The 26,380-nt window shown below is 37.5% G+C and overlaps 1 protein-coding gene across 3 annotated transcripts in view; it reads right to left on the minus strand.

Annotated features, from left to right (window-relative positions):
• Positions 1 to 6,318: 6,318 nt before the first annotated feature.
• GBE1 (1,4-alpha-glucan branching enzyme 1) overlaps positions 6,319 to 26,380 on the minus strand; it is a 280,022-nt gene continuing 259,960 nt past the window's right edge. Inside the window, exon 16 of one of the 3 annotated variants that reach the window (XM_042957137.1) lies at positions 6,319 to 6,396. In XM_042957137.1, the coding sequence (XP_042813071.1) occupies positions 6,352 to 6,396 (45 nt within the window). In that variant the 3' untranslated portion in view covers positions 6,319 to 6,351. Of the gene's footprint in view, positions 6,397 to 9,557; positions 10,156 to 20,542; positions 21,319 to 26,380 lie in introns of those variants that run through there. The other 2 variants (XM_042957135.1, XM_042957136.1) reach the window with 2 other exon arrangements.

Here is a 26,380-nt window from a genome sequence, read left to right on the forward strand (position 1 = left end):
CAATCCTCTCTCATGACTCTGGGCAATGGCCTTGAGCCACAGCTCCCAATCAGCCACAGGATCACGAGGGTAAACAAATACTACAACCATTCTGTACGTGTACAGCTATTTTGTTTTTTACTTTCAGTTTGGTATTCAACACATTACATGAGGTATTCAACATTTTATTATAAAACAGCCTTGTTTTAGATGATTTTGTCCAACTGTAAGTTGATATAAGTGTTCTCAGCACATTTAAGGTGGGCTAGGCTAAGCTATGATGTTGGGTAGGTTAGATGTATTAAAATGCATTTTTGACTTATGACATTTTCTTTAAAAATTTTTTTAAAATGTTTAGTTTTGAGAGAGAGAGAGAGAGAGAGAGAGAGAGAGTCAGAGAGACAGAGTACGAGCAAAGGAGGGGCAGAGAGAGAGGGAGACACAGAATCCAAAGCAGGCTCCAGGCTGTGAGCTGTCAGCACAGAGCCCCAATGCAAGTCTCAAACCCATGAACTGTGAGATCATGATCTGAGCTGAAGTCATATGCTTAACCAACTGAGTCACCCAGGTGCCCTGACTTAAGATATTTTCAACTTATAATAGGTTTATCAAGACATAACCAAATCATAGGTTGAGGAAGATCTGTAATATGGTTAAGGAAACAAGACACAAATACATGAAATGCTCATAGTAATGAACTACAACACTTAAAAAAGAGAAGTCACTAGGAAATGTTACATGCTATTAGTTTAGGGAAATCGGTGGGTCAAGAAATCAAATTCATTTCAGTTGTTGTATTAAAAACCACTACATCCTATATGGTAGATGCTCTTCTTACGTTATCTTCTTTAAGGAAATTCAAAGTGGGTTTTGAGCAAGAAGACTTTGGCAGGAAAGGAAGATGGAGTCGGATGGGACAGCTGAAGTATCAGCAGGTAGCAGGAGCAAAGAGAAGTCTGGAAGTAGGGGCATATGGAAATCAATCTAGAGGTGTACACAGAAATTTAAATACCTTCAATCCCTTCATTGCTGCTAAATTATTGTCTTCCTGAGACCCCTTTACCAGCTTATCCGCAAAGGTGTAAAAATACTTTTTTGGGTTTCTAAAGCATTGTATAATGAGTATTCTTTCCTTGTCACTTGACTCAGCACATAACTAGCAAGTGCCACATCAAAAGCATTTTTTAACCGAACTTTTGATAGTTGTGAACTGCTGTGCTTCCCAGGGGTGACCTCGAGAAAAGTTTAGAGCCTACACTTAAATAACGATATTGTATGCACATATTCATATATAGATGTATTTCTTAGCCATTTCTTGTTTATGCTCAGTCTCTTGGTTGGCGGCCTCAGCATGTGTATCTTTTCTTCTCCCACTATCCTCTCAGTGTGCTATGGTCAGATTTCTTCATTCATAGACCAGACACCATATTCTGGGAATAGGGTACTTAAATCCAAAAAATTACTGTTATAACTTTGGCAATTATACAGAGTCCTCAGGTTGATTGTGACTTTACTTATATCTTTCTTGAGTATATCAAGGTTCCAGTTTCTGATTTTTAATATATGTACTTCGAATATAATTTAAGTTCTTTGATCAGTGACCATTTAAGACGTGAGTCTATACGTAATGGAATGAATTTCTCTTTATTCTCAGTAGCTCAAAGCTTCATCCCAGTTAGGTTTCCTCTTTTGATCAAGTGTTTCCTTTTTTCAGGTGACTCCAAAGCAAGAATGGCAGATATGTTGATAGAACTGATGTGTGCACATCTATACCAAGCTCACAAACAGATATGGCTCATCCTCAGTTCATGGTTTACCAAACAACATACCCAAATGAAAAAAAAAAATATTACGTGGGAAGAAAGATACTTGTAACTTGTTTCTCCCAGCTCATGAACCAAAAGACATGAAGCTATTAGGTTCTCTTTAAAAAAAAAAAAAAAGGCAAAAATCTCCCTTTTCACACAATAATAAGCTTTTTTTTTTCTTTTAAAGCTGTGGGAAAATCTATTTGATAGAAAAGAAACAAAAATGAAATTACATTGAATAATGTCACCAATGAGTCCCATAGAAAAAACCTTCCCAAGACAAAAGTAGAAGATCCAAGAGTCTGACATAATTCTCTGAAAAAGAGATAAACACATGCAGGGCTTGAACAGGCACCCTAGAGTTGTATGAATATAATTACGTATTTGAACTTGAAGATAAAGTATTTGACATTGGTGAACATTCACTGAACACCTATAAAGACAAATTCTTTTTTTTTAAACAAGGAATTGCTTGCCACTCCTTAATAAACTTGACGTTCACTGTCACCTTGTCCTATAGTCAACATATATTCTCAATTCTTTCATACTGGTTTTACACTTCTCATTCAGACATCCTTTTAAAAATTTTATCCTAACACTAAAATATCACTTTCTTGCTTAACTTTCTGCTAAATCATGATCCTTTGAGAAACACTATTGTTCCTTTTTTTCCAATCCAACTTTCAGGTAGCTAAGAACTGAAATAGAAAAAAATTTCATAGAAATTCAACTTATCCGTGGGTCCAAGTCATGTGATCTGACCTACCAGATGAGGTCACCCAAGTACTGAACAATTCCTTTAGATCTGTTTTTACCAACTCCTATAACAAATATTATAAATGATTCTCAACTCTTCACAAGTTCTCAACTTGACATTGCATTCTTACTCTTCAAGGTGAAGAGAGGTGCTAATGAAGGCTCCACATGTTTCCATCTTTTTCACCTAAAAATCTTACTTGCTCTCTCCTTCTTTTCTGTCTCTCAAGAAAAATTACCCTTACTCATGTCCAAGTCACGTTCCATCTGTTCTCAACTCTGGCTTTCTCCACTTCTTCTGAATCTACATCTTCAATTTTTATCTCGCTACTGGCCCCTTCTCTGCAGCAAAATGTATACTTTCCTCTCTTAAGGAAAGAGACTATGCTTTTCTTCTCCAGGTGTACTACCAAGCTCTCCTTTCTTCCTGTAACCAATATCTCAAAAGTATAACCCACATTTGCTAGTCATCAATGTCTACTGCCCACTTCTCAATGTTTTCCTGTCTCTTTTCATCCTACCTCCCATCATTTCATTGATCGTTTTCTCATAAAGAATCACCATGGACATTCTAAATGGGAGATCTAATAATGGTTTTTTACTGTGGACTTGCCTTGCTTCTCAGCACCATTCCTTACCATTGTCTTCCTGTTGTCATTGTTGCTGTTACTTTTGTTCTAAAAACTCATTTCCCTTTGTCACATATTTTTTTTTCCTTTCTGACTTGATTCTGTCTCTTGGGATGCTACCATCTACCATTCTGTTGGTTTCTCATTTTCTACATACCAAATATGTGTGAGGGCTTGGTATGTGTTCAACAACTATCTCCTAACTTCTTTTACAACCATATTGTGGATGGTATTCAAATTTATATCTCTGGTTCCTAAATCTCTTGAAATATAGATTGAAATTGTAATAGCCTGCTGGACCCTTCCACATGGATTAGCCTCAGGATCTTAAAATTTAACAGGTTCAAAATCAGTATCCTCATTTGTCCTTAACATCTCTTCCACTAGTTTCCATGTCACTTATTTGTGTTAACATTTATCCTCTTTGAATTTTTAAAGTAATCATTGATGTTTTATTTTCCTTTCAACTGTTACTCCTGACACAATTATAGGACCCCAACTGGTCACCAAGCCAGGTAATCCTTCCCTTGCAAGGTTCCAGTATATAAGAATTTTGGTCATCATCCTTTAGTTACATGATACTAGTTCCTTTTTTTTTTTAGGTTTATTTTTGAGAGAGAGGGAGCACAAGTGACAGAGGAGAAGAGAGAAAGGGAGACAGAGGTTCCAAAGTAGACTCTGTTTTGAGTGCTGAGCCTGATGTTGGGCTTAAACTCACAAACCGTGAGATCATGACACGAGCCAAAGTCAGACACCTAACCAACGGAGCCACCCAGGTGCCCCTAAATGTTACCAGTTCTAAACAAGTTTCACATTTCAGTTGCCATGGTCTGTTAGCCATGTAATTGCATAAAGTATGAACTTTCTGATAGCTTTTTGGTCTATAAATCCTTATGTAAGTAACATCTCTACATCATGATTAGTGGCCAATAGCATCACTTCTTTCAAAGTATGTTGGTTATTCATCACTGTATGTCTGGTTTTCCATTCATGCAAATTTCATATAGTTGTGTTGACTCCTTGTCTTCCATGATAAACCCACAGGCTATTTTCACAAAAATGGATCATTGGAAATGGGAATTGGACAAGAAAAATGAAAGTATAGGAAAGAAATGGTAAGTTATAAATGCTGGAAGGAAAATTAGAATCAAATGTAAGTGAAGTTCTGGGAAACAAATCTCTGACTGTGGGAATGTTGCCACTACCAACATTCAAGAGACTCTTGATGTGTAGCTAGATACTCACTTGTCTACTGAAGGTGGCTTATTGACATAAATGAGGCAAGTGGTTTTGGGAAAAAGGATAAAGGTGTCCCAGAGGAAGTGATGCTGGCCAAAAAAACTACATTCAAGGAATCCTCAGAGATATTTCATGGCACTGAAAGTTCAAAGCATAAAATATTGGCAGCTGATTTTAACTGATAAAGGAGTACAATTCGCCAAGACATAGAAACGATGTTCTCTCCATATCGGAAGTTATAGGACAAAAAGGCAAGCACTGTTCAAACTACTCTTGACATGTTTTATATAGAGAAAACGAACACATTCATTGTCAGTGTTTCAAGTGTTTTCAATCACTGTGCATCAAATAAATATTAGTTTTGCTACTTTTTTTTTCATTTTCCTTTACATTTATCACCTAGAGTAAGAGACATTTTAGTGCTTTGACAAAAATTTTGCAAGGTTGTAAAACAATGAAAACTTTCTTCTTGATCACAAGGTGCTTTTGCATGGTCTCAGCTTGTTCAGTCATCTTTAGGATTTCTCATTACTGTGCAAGCAAGGACTGGGTACACGACCAATTCAGTTCCAACAGTGGTTGCTTGTGTCCTGTGCTGTATTTTGGTATTTTTGCTGAGGAACTTCCTCACCCTCCTCAGAGAAGGTCATTAGCAGATGGCAGGAGGGGGGTATTGCCAGGGGCTTCTAGGCATTCTCCTGAGAATTACCTACGTTAGTGCTGTAGGCAGCTGCAATAATCAACCGCAGCTTCTAGCAGTATCTGGGCATCCTCCTGAGAATCACTCACTGGCTTTGGTGTTGCAGAGAGCCAAGTTTATTAGTAGTGGCTTTTCTGTAAGTCATATTTCTGGAATTTCTGAAGGCCTGAAGTAATCCTCCTTACCTTTGCTTTACCAGCCCTTTCATGTTCTTAAAATAAATCGCTTTGTATTTGTAATACCTGTAGTGATGTGTGTTTTCCTGACTGCCCCCGACTGATACAATATTTGGCACCAGAAGAATATCCTAGGTAAAGAGCCACCTAAAGATGAATCTTTGCATCGGTTACCCTGCATAGTAAGAAATGAAGGTAATAGTGACTCCATCATTAGTGAAAAATTAGATGGTAGTCCGTACGATACAGTGAAAAACATTATTTATCACTGGAAGTTAGCCGGAATGTAGAGCCTAATGAAAGCAAATATGGGGACTCCAAGTGACTCTTGGAAAATAATGGCAAGATATAGATGAGCACAAGGACTATAGGAAAGATGCTTACTTCTAAGTGCACTAAAATTAAGGGGGAGGGGTGCCTGGGTGGCTCATTCAGTTAAGTGTCAGACTTCAGCTCAGGTCATGATCTCGTGGTTCGTGAGTCTGAGGTCTGTGTCGGGCTCTGGGCTGAAAGCTTGGAGCCTGGAGCCTGCTTCGGATTCTGTGCCTCCCTCTTTCTCTGACCCTCCCCCACTGTGCTCTGTCTCTCTCTCAAAAATAAATGAACATTTTTAAAAAGTTTTTTTAAATAAAATAATAAAATTAAGGAGGCAAATTCTCAGGGTTTAAATTCTCCAGCCAAAACATTACCAGGAAATTAGCCTGGAATAATCTTTCATCTCTTATGTCCTCAGGACTGATGAGTCCGAATGTCCGACTGAACGTTCGAGGCTACAGGTTGCAAAGTCACAGTGCAGGTTCAATTTTTTTTTTTTTTAATTTTTTTTTTCAACGTTTATTTATTTTTGGGACAGAGAGAGATAGAGCATGAACGGGGGAGGGACAGAGAGAGAGGGAGACACAGAATCGGAAACAGGCTCCAGGCTCTGAGCCATCAGCCCAGAGCCTGACGCGGGGCTCGAACTCACGGACCGTGAGATCGTGACCTGGCTGAAGTCGGACGCTTAACCGACTGCGCCACCCAGGCGCCCCTGCAGGTTCAATTTTTGACCTCACCAGTTCTCTTCAGCAAAAAGTAGGGCACTGATCTGTGCCTAAGTCAGGATGCAACTAGAAAAAAAGAGAAACCATTGGACTATTTAAAACACAGGGAATTAAGAGCAGGAATTTGGTTACAGTGTCAATGAAAGGGGATTCAAATGCATTTAGGGTGATTGACACATGTTCCTACCTGTGCAGTGGTACTGAAGCTACTCTGGCTTCAGGCCATCCCCGTGTCTGGAGCAGCAATCACATTGGACTTTACAAGCAGTCTCCCAGTCACCAACATTTCTCCCCTAAAGAGTATACTTCAGAGCTTCCTCCCGAGGCACAGTGCTATGTGCACCATAACATAATAGAGGGATTTGGCTCATGTTCTGTAAAAGTGTGGTCAAATCTTAACTATAGTGGAATCATGGGCAAAAGGCTCCTCTGAGTCAACATTTTCCAACAAGTAAAAGGGAAAGGATTGGTATAAGTTGGTAGATTTCATACTTTTGTTTGCCTTGGAATATTCTTTTCAAAAAATACTATGTGGAATTACAAACAGGGAAAAGTAGAGTTACTCTGAATGAGAGATATGGTTTACATAGACTTAATGACCCCGAATTCTTTGCCCCAGACCTCCCACCACCTTGTAGTTCTCATGGGGATCCCTCACAGCACATTTTGAAAACCACTAGAGTAGTAGATTTTAAGGTCCATCCATTCATCTCTAAATATCATTTTTTCTTACATTGTGAATAATCCTAATGACTATATCATAAGTAAAATAGAATTCAACCTTCTTAACTTAGACACTGAAGGACACTGGTCCAGATTTATCATTCTATCGTTATTCTTTATCTTTTTTTTTCTAGTTAGACTTTGAACTAGGTACTCATGTTGAATGAATTAATATGTGTTTAGAAAATGCTTAATGTAGTTTCCTCTTCTAATATACTAATATTCATTCTCTCTATATATCAACAGCCTTATTCACCTACTGGAATCTTATATATACGAGTCCTAGCTCTTGATTTTTTTCATCAATTTGATCATTTAGTTTCATTGATAAGTGAATCATTTATGTTTGGATTAACTACATGTGACAGAAAAATCTTAAATAGATTAGTAATATATAAGGGCTGATTTTTCTTTTACAAAAAATAAATCCAGGGGTGCCTGGGTGGCTCAGTCGATTAAGCATCCAACTCTTGATCTCAGCTCATGACTTCAAGCCCTGTGTTTGGCTCTGCACTGGGCATGAAGCCTACTTAAAAAATAAAATAAAATAATAAAATAACATAAAATAATTTTTCTAAGTTTATTTATTTTGGGAGAGACAGAGACAACACGAGTGGGAAAGGGGCAGCTAGGGAGGGAGAAAGAGAATCCCAAGCGGGCTCTGTGGGGCTCGAAGCCACAAAGCCATGAGATCATGACTTGAGCCTAAACCAAGAGTCGTATGCTTGAGCTACCCAGGCGCCCCTAAAATAACATAAAATAAATCTGGAGTAAAGGTAGTCCATTGTTGTATGATTGGCCTACAATCATCAAGAATCTAGCATCTTCCAACTTTATCTTCTACCATCTAGCATGTAAAGATGTCTCATGAGCTAAGAGAGATGTAGACCTCCAGCCATTTTATCCACATACCAAGCAGCTGAAGGAGAAGGTAAAGGTTGTTATTAGTAAATGCCTTAATTGTCTATTTTCCATTTTAAGGAGACTTCCTGGAAGTTCTACCCAACATCTTTGCTTGGAATTTAGTCACACGGATGGAAATATGATGTCTTTTGGCAACTAAATAATGATTCTATTATTATGGAAGACAGAAGAATGGGCATTGGATAGAAAAGTTGTAGATTCTGCCACAACAACAAATCTATTTGCTCCTTTGAGACTACAGTCAGCATACTAAATTGTGAAATTCTATTACTTATTTATCTTTACATTCCTAGCACCTGGCACAGTATCTCAATACACAAATGAACAATAATGAATGAATAACAACCTTATCTTTTTTTAAACTGACATTTGGCTAGCCAGCCAGAAAGTCAAGAAGGGGCCCACATAATACTTGTACTAGGACTATGAACAATACCAGAAATAACTGGCCAAAGGGGACAAGAATCATTTGTATTTGGGAAAAGGGGACAAGAATCATTTGTATTTGGGAATGCTCCTTCAAAAGAAAGAAACTAAAGCTGAATATTATTAACTTCATTTCTGTAACTGTCAATAAATACATATCATTTTACCCAAGTTTAATTTTTACTTTTGTCCAATATTGAGTTTATGTTAACTTTTTATATTACCTTCAGATTTCTAATATAATACATTTTGAGGTACATATGTATATATGTATTATATAGAGAGAAGTTTGTAAAGTACACACAAGAATTTATTGTTTTTGTCACACAAGGAAAATTCATCATTTTTTCATATATATTTTAATATGTTTCACACATTATAATTAGATTTAACATCCTGCTGCCACAATATTGGGTAGAAACCTTCACGAATCTAGAAAATCCAGGTTTTAGATTAATGAAATATCAAGGGAAGCCCCTGTACTTCTCATTACCTCTAAGTGGTTCCTCAGCAACTAGTCGCAGAATACAGAAACGTATAGCTACAGACTATGCCATCAGAACAACAAAAGCCATATTTTAAAAATTTATGCCTCTATCCATCCATCACCTATTGAATCTATAATATATCTACACATCATCTATTTACTTCCTTACCCCAAAAATGATTTCAGTGGTTTACAAATATATACTACGATAAGCAAAATAAAAATGATACTTAAATGTATAGATAACAATAATCAGGGCAAAGGAAGATACGGGCAACAAAAACCGAGATCAATTCAGAAATTAGGTAATGAAACGACACGCATACCAGAAAATCTTACTCTCTTTTCAGAGGAAGTCAGTCATCTGTCTGGTTCTAAGGTTTCTCATAACCAGGGAAGCTGGTTCCAGAGAACTTGGAGATCAGTACAGGCATGCCTCAGAGATATTGTGGCTGCAGTTCCAGACCATTGCAATACAGCTAATATCTCAATAATGTGAGTCAAATGAATTTTGGGGTTTCCCAGTGAGTATAAAAGTTATGTTTACATGATACAGTAGTCTATTAACTGTGCAATACCATAATTTCTAGTATAAAAAGTATATGCCTTAATTTAAAAAAATAAAAAAAGTACATACTTTAATTTAAAAAATACTTTACTGCTAAAAAATGCTAGCCATCACCTGAGCTTTCAGTGAGTTGTAATCGTTTTGCTGACGGAGGGTCTTTCTTTAAGATGATGGCTGCTGACTGATCAGGGTGGTGGGTTGCTGAAAGTTAGGGTGGCTGTGGCAATTTCTTAAAATAAGACAACAATGAAGATTGTCACATCAATTGACTTTTCCTTTCACAAAGGATTTCTCTGTAGCGTGCAATGTTGTTTGACAGCATTTTACCTACAGAACTTGCTTCAAAATTGGAGTCAGGCCTCTCACACCCTGCTGCTGCTTTATCAACTAAGTTTACGTAAAATTCTAAATCCTTTGCTGTCATTTCAATAGTCTTCACAGTATCTTTACCGGGAGTTTTCATCTGAAGAAACCACCTTGTTCATCCATAAGAGGCAACTCCTCATCTGTTCAAGTTTGATCATAGGATTGTAGCAATTCAATCACACCTTCAGGCTTCACTTCTCATTCTAGTTCTCCTGCTATTTCCACCACATCTGCAGCCACGTCTTCACTGACATCTTGAAGGTCATCCGTGAGGGTCGGAATCAACTTCTTCCAAACTCCTGTTCAGGCTGATATCTTGACCCCTTTCTAGCTTTAAAAAAAATTTTTTTTTAATGTTTATTTATTTTTGAGAGAGAGAGAGAGAGAGAGGGAGAGAGAGTGGGGGAGGGGTAGAGAGAGAGGGAGACACAGAATCTGAAGCAGGCTCCAGGCTCCGAGCTGTCAGCACAGAGCTTGACCTGGGACTCGAACTCACCAACTGTGAGATCATGACCTGAGCTGAAGTCGGATGCTTAACCTACTGAGTCACCCAGGCACCCAACCCCTTTCTAGCTTTTAAGAAATGTTCTTAATGACATCTAGAATGGTGAATCCTTTCCATAAACGTTTCAATTGACTTTTCCCAGATCTATCAGAAGAATCACTATCTATGGCAGCTATAGCCATACAAATAAACACTTCTTAAATTGTAAGATTTGAAAGTTGAAATTACTCCTTGATCTACGGGCTGCAGAATGGATGTTGTGTTAGCAGCCATGAAAACAACATTAATCTCATGCATCTCCATCAGAGCTCTTGGGTGACCAGGCACATTGTCAACGGACAGTCATATTTTGAAAGGTATCATTTTTTCTTAGCAGTAGTTCTCAACAGCAGGCTTACAATATACAGTAAACCATGTTGTAAAGACATATGCTGTCATCCAGGCTTTGTGTTCTGTTTTATAGAATAGGCAGAGTGGATTTAGCATAATTCTTAAGGGACCTAGGATTTGGGGGATGGTAAATGTGTACCGGCTTCAACTTCAAGTCACCAGCTGAATTCTGCCCGGAAAGCAGAGTCAGCCTGTCCTTGAGGCTTTGAAGCCAGGCATTAACTTTTCTCTAAGTATGCAAATCCTGGATAGCACCTTCTTCCAACGTGAGATTGGTTCATGCACTTTGAAAACCTGTTGTTTAATGTCGCCACCTTCATTAATTATCTTAGTTAGATCTGCATAACTTGCTGCATCAGCACTCATTGCTTCACCTTGCACTTTCATGTAACAGAGATGGCTTCTTTCCTTAAGTCTCACGAATCTGACTCTGCTAGAGTCAAACTTTTTCTTCTGAATATTCTTCATCTCTCTCAGCCTTCATAGAATTGAAGAGGGTTAGGGCTTTGTTCTGGATTAGGCTTCAGTTTAAGGGAATGTTGAGGCTGGTTTGATCTTCTATCCAGACCACTAAAACTCTCCATATCAGCAATATTGGTCTTTCATTTTTTAAATCATTCATGTGTTCCTCAGAGTAGCACTTTTAATTTCCTTCAAGAACTTTTCCTCTGCATTCACAGCTCAGCTAACTGGTGCAAGAGGCTTAGCTTTCAGCCTTTCTCACCTTTCAACATGTCTTCCTACTACACTTTATCATTTCTAGCTTTTTAAACATGTCTATTTATTTTTGAGGGAGGGAGGGAGAGAGAGAGAGAGAGAAAAGGGAAGGGGAAGAGAGAGGGGGGCAGAGGATCTGAAGTGGGCTCCACACTGACAGCAGAGATCGCGAGGCAGGGCTCGAACTCATGAACCATGAGATCAGGACCTGAGCTGAAAGTCGGACACTTAAACCAACTGAGCCACCCAGGTGCCCCTCATTTCTAGCTTTTGATTTGAAGAGAGATGTGTGACTCTTCCTTTCACTTAAACACTTAGAGGCCATTGTAAGGTCATTAATTGCCCTAATTTCAGTATTTTTGTGTCAGGGAATAGAGTGGCCTGAGGAGAGGGAGAGAAATGGGTGAATGGCTGGTCAGTGCAGCAATCAGAACACACACAACATGTATTAAGTTCACCATCTTATTTGGGCACAGTTCATGGCACCCAAAAACAGTTACAATAGTAACATCAAAATTCACTGATCACAGATCACCATAATAAATATAATGATAATGAAGTTTGAAATATTGCAAAAATTACCACAATGTACCACAGAGACATGAATTAAGCAAATGTGGTTGGGAAAATTGTAACAATAGACTTGCTCCACGCAGGGTGTCACAAACCCTCAATTTGTAAAGAACATAGTATCTGTGAAGTACAATGAAAGGATGCATGCCTGTACTGAAGGACTCAGTTAAACACCTATCAGGAGAATTCTGAACCTAGGGAAATTAGATTGCCCACTGATGGTTAAATTATGAGATCAAGAAATGATTTTAATGGAACAATGACTCTGAGATAAGCTGACCTTGAACTGAATACACACACACACACACACACACACACACACACACACACACACACACACAGATTTTGAAAGAAGAGTTATTGGTCATAGAAGCACAGAAAAAGGAGAGCCATACATTTTCAAGTTATTGTACCCAAATGGTGTTTTTTTTAATTTTTAATATTTATTTTTAAGAGAGAGACAGAGCATGAGCAGGGGAGAGGCAGAGAGAGGGAGACACAGAATCCAAAGCAGGTTCCAGGCTCTGAGCTGTCAGCACAGAGCTTGACGTGGGGCTCAAACTTACGAGCGAGCCGTGAGATCATGACCTGAGCTGAAGTTAGACCCTCAACCGACTGAGCCACCCAGGCACCCCCCAAATGGTGTGTTTATAGTGGCTTTTTTTTCAAGATGTTTATTGACGTTCCTTGAGGATAAGAACTGAGTTGAACAATATTAAATAAGTTTGGGAAACACTGATTTAAACAATGTTAGACCAGTTTCTTTATCATAAGAATTCACAGGGTATTTAACATTTAATTTGCATTATGAGCCTATAAGGGGGATTAGGTATATAAGATTTTCCAAACGTAGTTGACAATTATGGCAGATGCTATGCTATGTTTTCATTGTACTGTTCTCCCTTCCAAATATAGAGAGATCCAGCCTCTTTCACAGTGGGCAGGCCAATGTGACTGACTTCTAACAAGGTGGGACAAAAGGGGTATAAACTACTTCTAAGCCTGGACTTATTCTTGCAATTCTTCAGTTTTCTCTTCTTTTCTTGTGACTTTGGAGGCCACATATTCCAGATAGCCAGCATGAATGAAAAAATACACTTCCATTTTGTCTAGTGATCAAGATTTTAGGGTTTATGTATAATTTCAGCCTAGCTTTGCCTAGTCTGCGGATTGTGGTCAAGCTCTTCATTTTTGGAGAACATTTACAAACATTTTATATCTTAACATGAAATGTTTTTCTAAGATAAATGGTTGCAAAATATATACCCGAGTATCTGAATGAATTACTTTGCATATAAGCTTGCTAATAAGTTACATGTGGAAGAAGTTTTACCAAAAATCCTGTGTATTGGTTTCATAATGTTTTTATTTGCTCAATTGGAAGTCATGACCCAAATACTAAGTATAATATCTTGGAGGAAGTAATCCAACACAGACCAACAGGGCAGAAGTTTTAGACATTTACTTCCACATAGTCATGATTTTAGACTTTTGCTTTGTCTCTTGGTCAGGAAAGAAGATGGCAAAAAGACAATTGGTCATCACTATTTCTGTCACTTTAGAAAATTGCGGTCAGGCTCTTAGGCTTCTACGCTTGGTCTCTTTTCAGTCTTGGCTTGTCTCCCTGGGAACACAGATGTGATCCGTGGTGACACTGTCTTTTCTCTGTAAGAGAGAATTGTCTGTGAAGACATCTGTCTTCTTTTACACATTTTTTTTTTTTTGTAAATTATTAAGTAAACTACATCTTATTTGAATTTCACTCGTTTTCCCCTAGTGTTTCTTGTTTCAGAATTTTGGATATCACAGTACATTTAGTTGTCATGCTTAGTTAACCAACTCTGGGCCAAGATAGTTTCTCAGACTTGTCTTGTTTGGCATTCCCTTGGCTAGGCAGGTATCTCTGCGATGGTTACTCATATATCAACTTGGCTAGATTATAATACCTAGTTATTTTAGTCAATATAGTGGTTAACATCTGTAAAGGGTTGACTTTATAAGTATGGGGCACCTAGGTGGCTAGGCTGGTTAAGCATCTGACTCTTGCTTTTGGCTTTGTTCCTGAGTTGAAGTCCTGCATTGGGCTCTGGGCTGATAGCGTAGAGCCTGCTTGGGATTCTCTCTGTCTCTCTGCCCCTCTTCTACCTGCTATCTCTCTCTCAAAATAAGTAAAAATAAACAACAACAACAAAAAGGAACTGACTTTATAAGATTACCCTTGATAATGGGGGCGGGGCCTCATCCAATCATTTGAAGATCTTAAGAACAAAAACTGCGGTTTTCCAGAAAAGAAGTAATTCTGTCTTAAGGCTACAGTATCAGTTCTTGCTCAAGTTTCAGTTTGTCAGCCTACGCTGCAGACTTCAGACTTGCGTTAAAATACAACTCTTTTTATATGCCTTAAATATTATGCAGATATATACACAAGTATATGAAATCTTATGCACACATATAAACACAAAAGCTTGTATGCATGATCTCCTGATATATAATCTATACACACACAATCCCTCAAATTTTTTTTATTTTTTTTCATGGTAAGACTAGCGTTATAGATTCAGAGGATTGTTTTTTTTTGTCATTCTCATTTCTTCATCACATTTTATCAAGTGTACGTGCTATCAACATGACCCCCTGATGGTGCTAACCACAATCACCTGACTGAGGTAGTTTTCCAGGTTTTCCCGCTACAACTTGTTTTTCCCCTTTCCTTACTCTGTTCTTTAGAAGGTGATCACTAAGTGCAGTCCACACACAAGGGAGAGAGTTGCAGTGGGGAGAGTCAAGCTCTGCCTTTTTGAGGGGTAAAATTATTTAGCATTCTCCTGTGCCAAAGATTTCTCTCTTCTCCCCCATTATTTTACTTATTCAATCATTTATTTATTATCAGTATGAACTCATGGATATTTATTTTATACTTTATGCAGTAATACATTATTTATTTTGTTGCTCAAACTATTTCAGGTGCAGCCCTTGGGTACCTTTCAATTGATTCCTGTGTCCCTTTGACATGCTCCCATTCTTTTGATTTGGAGGCACTTCCTTACTTTCTGGCACTACACGGAGCTCCGGGCACATCTTGTCTATTCCCTGCTCCACCTGTAGAATCAGCCATCTCTCCAAGGAGTCCTAGTTCCTTTTATTGGAGAATAACATTAGAAAGCAGGAATTGGGAGCTGGGTTCACGATCTTTTAACTTTTTATTTTGATGAGATTCATGACAAAAATAATTCCTGGAACTTGAACACCATCAGACAACAGAGTGTGGAGCATTACACGGCCGGGTGTGGTTTCAAATGTCACCTCCTTCGTTCACCAAAGACATTCAAATCCAAAGACAAAGTAATAATACAAATGAGAGTTAAATGTTGACCCCTGATCTCGAGATTGCCAAGGATCTCCTGCGGAAGATGGCAGAGTACAGTAGGATGAGCAGGAATGGTGACTGGAACAAGGGTGATAATCATCATTTTGCAGTTTAAGAGACTCGGTGATATGTAGAAAGTGCCAGCACAGGGCAGAGTAAAAAGAAAGCACTCAGTACATGGCAGCCAATGTCTTCTAAAAAAATGCATATGTTTGGTAAAGAATTCGGCATTCTACTGCAGTTTTGGTATAACAGTGATAGAGGCGATAGAGAGTGACCCTGTGTGTCTGTTGGGACTTCTACATCACGTGAGGTTTTAAGCAATAGTTGACAACAAGGCTAGAGGCATTCATGAAATGCAATTACGTGCGGTGTTTTTCATTGTTTATATTACTGTTGTGAATGGAAAGTGACACTACAAACTCAGTTAAAAAGAATTCCTATGGATATACATAAAGAAGTGATCGAGGTATTTCATTTCCCTCCTCTTCTTTTTCTAAAAGAAAAACAAGACTCATAGCCAAGGAGTTTGGGGTGAGAAATTCTCAAGAGGGTGTGAAACATTCATTGCATTTCATTCCAAGGTTTGAAAACTTCTTTAGATCCAAATAAAATCACATATTTAGATTTGATGTTCATAATACAACCAGGAAAGCGTCTAAAACTGGGTAGTATCACACATAGTGATCATTGGGTTCAAGACAAATACTGGAATCGGTGAACTTCATGGGTTTTCAGGTTACTTACAAATTACATATGTATGCCTACATGTCTTCATATAGCCCTATATATGTTGTAAATACATATATGCTGGATGGATTTATTCATGCATTTACAGTTTTCTACTGCCTGTATTACTGGAGACAAGCATGCACAATTTGACCACATCTCAATTTATATCCTCTGCGGTGAAGTAATTTAGGGTGATAGCTTTTTTGCTAGTTTTCTGCTGGGCACTGTCTTATTGTAAATGCCAAATGACTGGAAGTTGCAGATCAATGATTGATATCACTCCCCCTCCTTGAAAAAAAATATTATTTAGTTGTGCAAACCTTTATTTAATGAATACGTGTATTTCTGATGAGAATACGGACTTCCAATTCGAAAAATGATGGGCTAAACTGTTTCTAACCTATGAGCTCTCCTTTGCAATTCTTGTTTCCTCTGGAATTTATTCCTTCCATTAGTGGAGTGAGCAGCAGGGGAAAAGGGAGAGAAACATGGACCCTGGGCACCTGTGGCTATTTCACTGCATATACAGTTTACCTAGTTTACCTTGCCCTACTGGTTACCATAAAGGGGTTGTTAACTTTCCCTCACAAGGCTGAGTTATAGAAGTGCAAAGTCTGAGAGTAATTGGCACATGAAAGGGGCAGAACACTGACTGCCTGGGAATGGAATTCACTGAAATGTCCTCATACACTCAGAGAAAAAGCTAAAATAAGCAAATGAAAGCAGCGGTGGAGGAAGATTGACATTTTGGTCACCTGCATCGGTGGAGGAAATGCAAAATCCCCTTCTCTGTAAAGCAGCCCACACATCCCAGGCTGGGAGAGGGTGGATAACTTAGCGCAGAAGCTTTGAAGGATAGACAGGTGATGGTGACAGTGTGTCCCTGACAACGAACTTGGAAGATGTCTCCACTGACTCACCATCCATTTGGCTATTGATCAAACAACAGCATTTACAAAACTGATGTCCCCCCCTACCTTTGTCTTATTGGTCTAAGTAAGAACTAACAGTCTGTGAGTGCCTTCTAAAATGCAGTACTGAAAGTAAGAGCTATAACCTGAACTCAGGCCTTTGGACCATTATATCACACTGTTCTTTTAAAATACAGTGCGGCTTTCTAGGTGAGACTGTCTACACAGAGTATGTGAGGGCCAAATACCTCTCTCTGGCCCAGCACAGATCATAGGAAAAACTGGAAATCATAAGTAAAGTTCTGAATGACATGCCCTGTAGCATAAGCATATCTACCACAAAAATACATTTTTTCATGCAAATAAACATTACATTCTCTGCACAGTTCTTGCCAAGGGTTAAAATCCAGATGTAATGTTTTAAATTACAGAGAGACAAAAAAAAAAAAAAAATACTTACAGCTACTGTATCTTAATTTCTCATACTACCAATTAAGAAATTCTGCCCTAAACTATGAATGTTTCTCTGCAATTCTCTACAAATCACCATTAATAAGATAATAGAGCAGAAAAATTAGTAGGGAGTTCATTTGATTCTTTTCCCCCCGAAGGCTGGCTTTAGTGGGAAAATTTATCTACATTTTAATTCTAACGCATCGTGAATGATAAATGAACTCTACTGCATAAAGGACATGACATTGGTATGCTTAGATTTCTATTTTCTTTCATCAAAACATTCTACCTGGCAAAGTTCATAGCTCAGTGCTTGTCTCTCTGAAAGGAATATATAGATGAATGGAACCCACGACTCTAAAGGACCCCCCGTTCAGGACATGACTCAAATAGGCAAAAAGAAATCATCTCAGAGGTGTGAGGCCAGGCAGAAAGCTGTGTTACCGTTTAGGTTTCTATAGGTATGTCTGCACTGGCTTGTTCTAAACAGGAAGAGCAACAGGAAACCTATTTTATGTTGCTTTCATCACCAGATCCAATGGCTGCAGAACCAGAGACAGTGAAAAGATATTTGCCCTGCAGCTGCAGCTGAACACGAGAGGAAAACATATTACCCTTCATCACTTCCCCCAGATCTGTCTGCGCTCTCTCCTGTATTATTTGAAGAATAGGCCCCTTATTCAGACAACCTCCTGTATGATCCCGCATAGCAATGGCTATAACCCTGATGGTTGACAAATGTTGAATTGATATTGCTAAGGGGAGTGCTCGAGTCAGAGGAAAAAATACGTGCATTCTTTCACTGTTGCCACAAGAAAAGTCCATTTATTGTCACTGGTTATTTTTTGAACTTGAGGAACATGGTGGCTAAATCCCTCATTTTATGTTGGAGATGAATACATCAGTTAAGAACAGGGCAAAGTGAAAAACATCAAATGAACAGGAAAAAAAAATATGAAAGGAGCTGACCATCAGAGTTCAAGTGTTATAAAGTGGGAAACATTCTAGGGAAAACGTTTACAGTTCGAGTTTTGGTTATCAAAGACAGGTATTTTCTGAGTAAACTAATATTAAAGGGTAAATATAAGGGCTAATATTAAGGGGTAAATTCTTTTCTGGGTAATAATTACTAACACTCATTAATATTAAAAAATGATGGAAAGAAATCTTTATGTTTTCTAGAACATCAAAGATTAGAAATGGTAAAAACACTTATTCTAAAATAGTCAACAAAGAGGACTCTTGGGGCACTTTGGTGGCTCAGTCGGTTAAGTGTGATGCTTGATTTTGGCTCAGGTCAAGATCTCACAGTTTCTGGGTTCAAGCCCCATGTCAGGCTCTGTGCTGATAGTGCAAGCCTGCTTGCGATTCTCTCTGACTCTCTCTCTCTCTGCGACTCCCTCCGACTCTCTCTCTCACAATAAATAAACTTATAAAAAAAAAAAGGTACAGGACTGTCATTTTTTTAATGCTTATTTATTTATTGTGTGTGTGAGAGAGAGAGCACACATGGGAGGGGCAGAGAGAGCTGAGTTATTACCTGAGCTGAAATCAAGACTCGCTCAACAGACTGAGCAACCCAGGCACCCCCAAGGACTCTCATTTTGATGTGAGTGATAACCACATCAGAGAAGTAGACATTATCATAAGGCACACAGAGTAAAATTTTCCATCTCTCTGTTGTGATTGTTGAAAATGTTTAACCAATAAAAAGAAAGAACTTCTCACCTAATTATATAATGAGAATGTTATTGATACAAAAATTGAGACCTAAAGTGAAATACAGTACATTACAATGTTCTAGAAAGACTGTCTATTCTGACAGGAAAAATAACAGCAAAAAGCAACAGCAAAAAACTACATTCTATGTTGGACTCCTAATATTTTGTGTGTATTTTTTATAATTTCTACAATATCCACTTATTGTTCTCTTTTTTTTTTGGCGGGGGGAAACACTTGATAAAGGCAACTTATATTACACTGTTAAATTCAAAGTTTACACTGTAGAATCTAAATATCATATTACTAAGGTAAATCACTACAATGAAAACATAGCATTGTTATTATTCTGGTCTTTTTGACTTTGCCACAGAGGTGACAAGGGAAAGAAAATGGGTTTTAGATGTGAAGTAATTTCTGGTTATTTTTAAAGAGCTATGATAGAAAATTCCCATATCTCTTCATATATAAGAAATGAAAAAGAAATTATAAAGAAGAACACAAAGCATCATGGTTGTATGTTGTGCTGTTATCCATAACAGGTACAGTGCACAGATCATGAAACTGTTAAGACATTAATAACATTCCTGTAACAGGAAAAGAATCACAGAAGGCTTTCAGTAATGTTCCCTGGTATGTATCATCATTAACTCGCATCACGGATTCTTTCAGGAAATCAAACTATTACTTTACTTTGAAGTTAAAGCAAACAACATGTTTCAGACCCAGATTCAAGGCTTTACTCAAAAAAGTTGTAAGAAAGATGGTTAATATATAATAGGTTTAGCTATAAAAGTCTCCTTCGCTAACCTTTTCCAGTACTGAATAAGTTTTTGATAGAAAGACATCCAAGTACCGCTCATTAGTCATGAACAACCAGGCTAAAAACATACAATAACAAAAAGAAGCCGTCACTATTAATGTATTAATGTAAAGGCGCAAGATAAGACCTTTAAAAAACGCGAGATACTTTGTCTTATAAATGCATCATAATTTCTCAGTTTTGAATGAATTATGTATCAATGATTTTAGACTTGTGTCCTACTATTTAATGAATTGAGTGGCGATTTCATGACTGAGTGTTCCACTTAGTTTGAGATAGTTAATTCAGCTTCGAAAAGTGTTCAGGTTTATAGCTGGAGAGTAGCCTGGATATCTGAGTTAGTTAGTATAATTTCACATGACAAAATAGTACCTAAAGACAAATATTATTACCTCCCATCCCCATGCCTGGACGATTGTGCACATGTGCATATATGTGGGGAAGGTATCAGAGTTAAGATAAGGCATTTTAACATTCGTCCTAAATTAATCTTCACAACAGTACAGCAAAATAAACATTAGCAAAGGCAATTTTGCAATTTTTAATTTTATTGATCTAAAGTAAAAGACGTTTTGTGAATTGTTACACTTACTATTTCAGGCCTTCAGAAAGACTGAAATATCAGCATCCACAAAGATACTAAGTGAAGCAGAGATCATGAGATAAAACTTATGCAAAATGAAGCATGGATGAGTTTATAGATAAAGAATTTTATATTATCTTTGATTCAAGTCTTAATGTTATATTATTACTACATATTTATTACAGTATTTCTAAACACAATTTGAAAAAAAAAAACATAGTGACAATCTTGGCACTTTGTAATTTAAACCAAGAGATACTTAGAACAAATAAAGTCATCAAATATTCATCTTAAAAAAATACTGTATACATTCAACAGAAATAATCATACATGACACATGATTCAAATTTGAACTTTAGGTATCAAATATTGGCATGGAAAGTAAAGCTGTTTAAAGACATTACATATAATACTCCATTTGAGAATCCTAGCTGCTCAGATGCCTGGAAAATATAGTCTAGAATCCTTGAAATTGCAAAAATATTTCCCCCTCTCCTTCGATAAAAGTTTGACATTCATTTGCATAAACCAATATTAAATTTCAGACACCTGATGTTTCGTCTAGACAACTGTATTTTGAAAGGCTTACACACTACAAGCTCTGTGACAATGAGAACAGGAAAACAAAGCACACATCTTCTCGTGAAGCTGAAACCACGTCTCTTCAATTGGGCATATCCACGTTCTGAAGGATGAGGCCCACTCGGTTCGGAATGTACACCTAAGTCAACACAATCGTGTCAGTGCAATGGAAAGAAATACTGAGCATGGTGACATTATATCAAAGGGACAAGATTCAGCCTCCCATTTGCTTCAAGTTCCAGTTATCTTCAGTTATAGTCTGCAGGCACCAGGGAGACAGTTCTACAGTTCCTCAGTGCTGGCAGCAACGTTGAGGCTCCTTTGAAGCAATCACCACTAGAGGGCTCCATACAGTTTACAAAACCCAGTGTTCCTCAGACATAGGCAAAGAAAGGACACTGGCTGAGGGTGAGGCACTTATCTGGTGGTACAGGGAGGCTGCCCTAAGGTCACAAGGTTATTCCATTCAGGTGAATAAAAGTAATATACAAAACACTGCTCTACACCAAGACACCGGTCTGTCATCCTGTTTTGCCTTCCATCATTTTAAGAACTAATTAAATGTAATACAAGGCATCCTAAAGGTTTTTAGGTCCCTCCCCAATTTAAACCATTCAAAATGCTTGCCACTGCATTTAAATACAAAACACATCCTCTCCCTGCCTGCAGGGTCCTGACTCCCCTTCTGGCACAAATACAATACATCTTCCATCTCAGCTCAGTGTGACACTTGTCTCTTCTCCCCTCACACCAGGCTCCAGCCACAGGGGCCTTTTGGATCCTTAAACAGGTCACATCTTCCCTCCTTTGGGTCTCTCAGAACACTCTTTACCTGGCTAGTTCCATATCTCTTGCATCTGAAAAAATCCCAGCTCCATGGAGAGGTGTCCCTTGCGAACACTAGGTATGATACTTTTCCAACTTCATTATCTCTTACAGCTCCGTTTATTTTGTGTGTGTGTGTGTGTGTGTGTGTGTGTGTGTGTGTGTATTTGTACAACCTTGGATGTGTTGCTTTTCCTCTCTGGGTCCCAGATTTCCCTTCTTTATGGTGAGGATGCAAACCAATAATGATAGCAGCTAAGAGTTACTAAGTGCTTAATGGGTGCTGTGCATTACTCTACCTGTCTTTTAAGTACTTGCTCATTCACCCTTCACAATGACCCAAGGACACAGTACTATTATTATCTCCTTTTTGCACATGAGGAAATGGGAGGCACAGGGCAGTTAAATAATTTTCCCATCCTCACACACTTAGTAAGTGGCAGAGAAAAGAGCTGAATCCAGGTCCTCTGGTTAAAGGGCATTTTTAATTCTTTCTGAACACTTAACACAATTTGTGATTTTGTTTTTCAAGTTTATGATCTGAACTCCCTACCAGACTATGAGCTTTACGAGGGCAGAGCCCTGTGTCTTCATATTTCTAACTCTTAGTAAGGTGCCAGTAGACAAAGTAGTTTCCAAATGATGACTAAATAATGAATAATGAATAAAAGAATAAATAAAAGTGGGACCAATATGTACATGTATCATAAACTATTATTTAATATACTTCTATCTGAAATACTTTTAATAAAAATGAGAAGTGATCTGATGTGTATCTGTCTATGTGCTATTTCACGTATAACATACTTACTGTTAACAAACAGTAAAAATAATATTACAGACTGCTGTTGTCATTGTGACAGTATCTCTCCATTTCCGACATTGCGAGTATTTTATTATTTCAGTCATTTTATCTTTAAGTGAAAGTCTGACTGATGGTTAAAAAAAAAGAAGAAAAAAAGCTTTTATAGTTTAGAATCAGAATGAAAGAGGCAAAGCAGAAATGGCATAAAGAAAAAAATAAATAGAAGAGAATAGCTGATTTTTACTGAATGAGACTATTGTATATCCAATATATCTCAACTCTGAGAATGAACACAATGTTTTCCCTTACAGTTTTTGTGATAACACAACTCTTAAAAAAAAATCAGATATACCAGTATAGTTGGTTAGTTTTGAATAATAAAGATTAAAGCAATTGTAAAATGATAGCATTTTAAGAAATGTATATTATGAATGCAATAACCAGAGAACACTTTTTCTAATCTTCAATTAATAGTGATTTAGAAAATGATCACCATCATCTGAGAAAAATTTCACAAATGCTAACAGACACTGACTGGCTCAATTTCTCACAGTTTGATTTGCTTCCAATACTTCGAAAAGATAAATAATATATCCTTGCAGTCATTAAGTGTAGGGAAACCCTTTACATCAATGCCATAATCTGTTTCCCTACAATTTTCCTATAATTTACAGGTTCAACCAATTCTCTCTCCAACTTTTATCAAAATAGGCATGAGTCAAGAGACACTTCTGCCCTTTCAAGGTTTGCCATATACTTACTCTATTACTGTGTGTGTGTAGTTTGGGGAATCATAGAAACTAGGTATAACTAATCAGTGGGACAGCAGGTTAGAACACAATGATTCTGAATTTTTCTAAGCATTTTAAAACTGAAGACCAATCTAAATTTTTCAGTAGCACCAAAGTTGGACAAAAGATTTTCAGTTCCCTTTACCTGAAAAACATTTCTCTGATATAAGACATGGGCTTCTATGCGTATAAGAGGATTCTGATAAGTCCAAGTCTCTTGGGAAAGATGCAATGAAACAAGTCAGGCCTAAATAAATGCTGATAGGCCTCTGTCAGTGTGGCACAGTGATATATCAGGACAGGTCACATCAATCTCCTACTTGAATCCTACACAGTTTTGGTATCTGCTTTGTTTGGTGTATAACCTCATAGGTAATTTCGTTAATAAAATACAATGATAACTATAAGCCTATGATTTATTTATTTATTTTTTTTCTTTTCAACGTTTATTTATTTTTGGGACAGAGAGAGACAGAGCATGAACGGGGGAGAGACAGAGCATGAACGGGGGAGGGACAGAGAGAGAGGGAGACACAGAATCAGAAACAGGCTCCAGGCTCTGAGCCATCAGCCCAGAGCCTGACGCGGGGCTCGAACTCACGGACCGTGAGATCGTGACCTGGCTGAAGTCGGATGCTTAACCGACTGCGCCACCCAGGCGCCCCATATAAGCCTATGATTTAGAAACAACCTTACTTTCTGTGATCTTTTGGCGTTTCAGCCACCCCCAATTTGAGAGTAAAACAAAAGGGACGATAGAAGAAGTTCAAGGTTTGCAATACATGCATTGAGTTTCCTGTTTTGGCATTTAAGGGTTAAAAAATGCTCCAAGAACTCTTACTAAATGATGCTGGTCATTTTATGTAAGGAACTTTATGATGCCAATTCCAGTCACAGAGACCTCTTAACACTATCTGCTCAAAAACCTTCAGTTGATAATTGTATAGTATCATTAACGGGAATATTATGTAATTATATTTTCCACTGCAGTGTTAATTACTACAATGTGTTTATGTTGCTCTAGAGTCCTTGCAGTACAGGCAACATGAGAGAATTTCCCCAAGCAAGTGATTTCTCTTAACTATGGCTATTTATGGAATTTTGAGTTTTCTTCTTTATTAGGGTTCTAAGTATGTAAATCAATTTTCTTAGTGGTTAGAAATGACTACCAATTATACTAAAGGTTTAAGATAATCAGAAGTAATCCTTATGATGACACAATTACAGACATGAGCAGTTTGGGGGCTCTATAATTTAGTGCTAAGTATTGGCTATGTAACTCTCATTTTATAATTTTAATTCTAAAAATAGTTTTGATTCATAGAGCAAGGGAAAAGAAATATGAACATAATTTAAGTAGGTTTATACATAAATGTTTACGTATACTTAAATATAAACAATTAATATTTAAGTACATGTATATAAAACTGTTTAGTAAGCACATCACAGTTAATATATGCTGATTAACATATATGATGCTGTTTTAGCCATTAAGCCTTAAGGATTTTGTAGTTAGGATCATATTAAGAACATATGAGACAATGTAATGTATGGCCATGAATTTCATGTTTTCTAGCTATATTTATAGTCAACACCTCAGAAGAAATCAGACTGCCACAGTACAATCCAATTCATTTATTAAGAGAGGCAAAATGCATGCTAACCTACCCAGTTACTTTGACTACCTTAGTGATTTAATCACTATGCCAACCACTAACATGGCCAAAAAAACCCCCAAAAAACAAAAAACACCCCAAAACCCCACAATGGAGCATACAATAATCTACTATATTATGTCATCCAGGCAAAAGTATTATGTTCTTCTAGGATCACAACTGAGCTGCAAAAAGTAATTATATATTTTTGAAAACAGGGTGTCAAAATTAGAATCACAAAATCTTAAAATAATTTTAAATAAAAAAAAGTTTAAAGACTTTCAATATTTACAGCTGAGGAAAAATAAAAGGTACATCTATGCCGAATTCCCTATTTTAACCAAAAGTCTACATTTGAATTTCCAAATTTAGAATGAGAATAAATAGACTACTTCTTAATAATAAGGAGCCTAACTGGCAAAGTAATAAATGCGAAAACTATTGCCTTACTCAAATTCACCCTTGAGACTACCTGAGTTACTGTAAAGGAAACTAATTCATTTTTGATTCAATAATCTGTTCTTCCATTTGTACCACGGAATTTGAATTTACGAACCAGAGAAGAGCAAGCAAGCCTCCCTGCTCCCACCACACTGGCTGACATATAAGTAACATCTGAACTCATATAGGTTCCTATATTAGAAACCAAAATACGGAGAAATGATTGCGCTAAAATGGAGTTTCCCAATAATTGTCAGTAAAGCAAATAGAGAAATTCTGCCCTAACACTTCTTGGCATTTGTGAATGCTCTGATCTTAGCAGATATGTTTCAATGGTAGTACACACACGATTCTCCTCCGGCTTCACAGTTTCAACTGATGGAGTACATACAGAAGACGCGGGAATGTGGTACCTGCTAATGCTGCAGCATATATGGCTATTTTAAGATTCCTTCAAGCTCTATTTGTTACTGTCTTTGAAAACAGATTTGACACTTATTCAGCAGATCCTTTGGATGACTGAGTTTGCAAATTAAGCTTTAGTAAATAAATACTGCGTAGTTGTTGTGATGGACAGAAGTTTCATGGAGAAGGAAAGAAGCCTTCTCTTCTGCCCTTTATTCAAGGCATGTGGGAGGCAAAAGTGATCTCTCACTGGTGGTGGAATGAGACCTGTAGTGCCCA

This window comes from Panthera tigris, chromosome C2, assembly GCF_018350195.1.
Source record: "Panthera tigris isolate Pti1 chromosome C2, P.tigris_Pti1_mat1.1, whole genome shotgun sequence".
Lineage (NCBI taxonomy): Eukaryota > Metazoa > Chordata > Mammalia > Carnivora > Felidae > Panthera > Panthera tigris.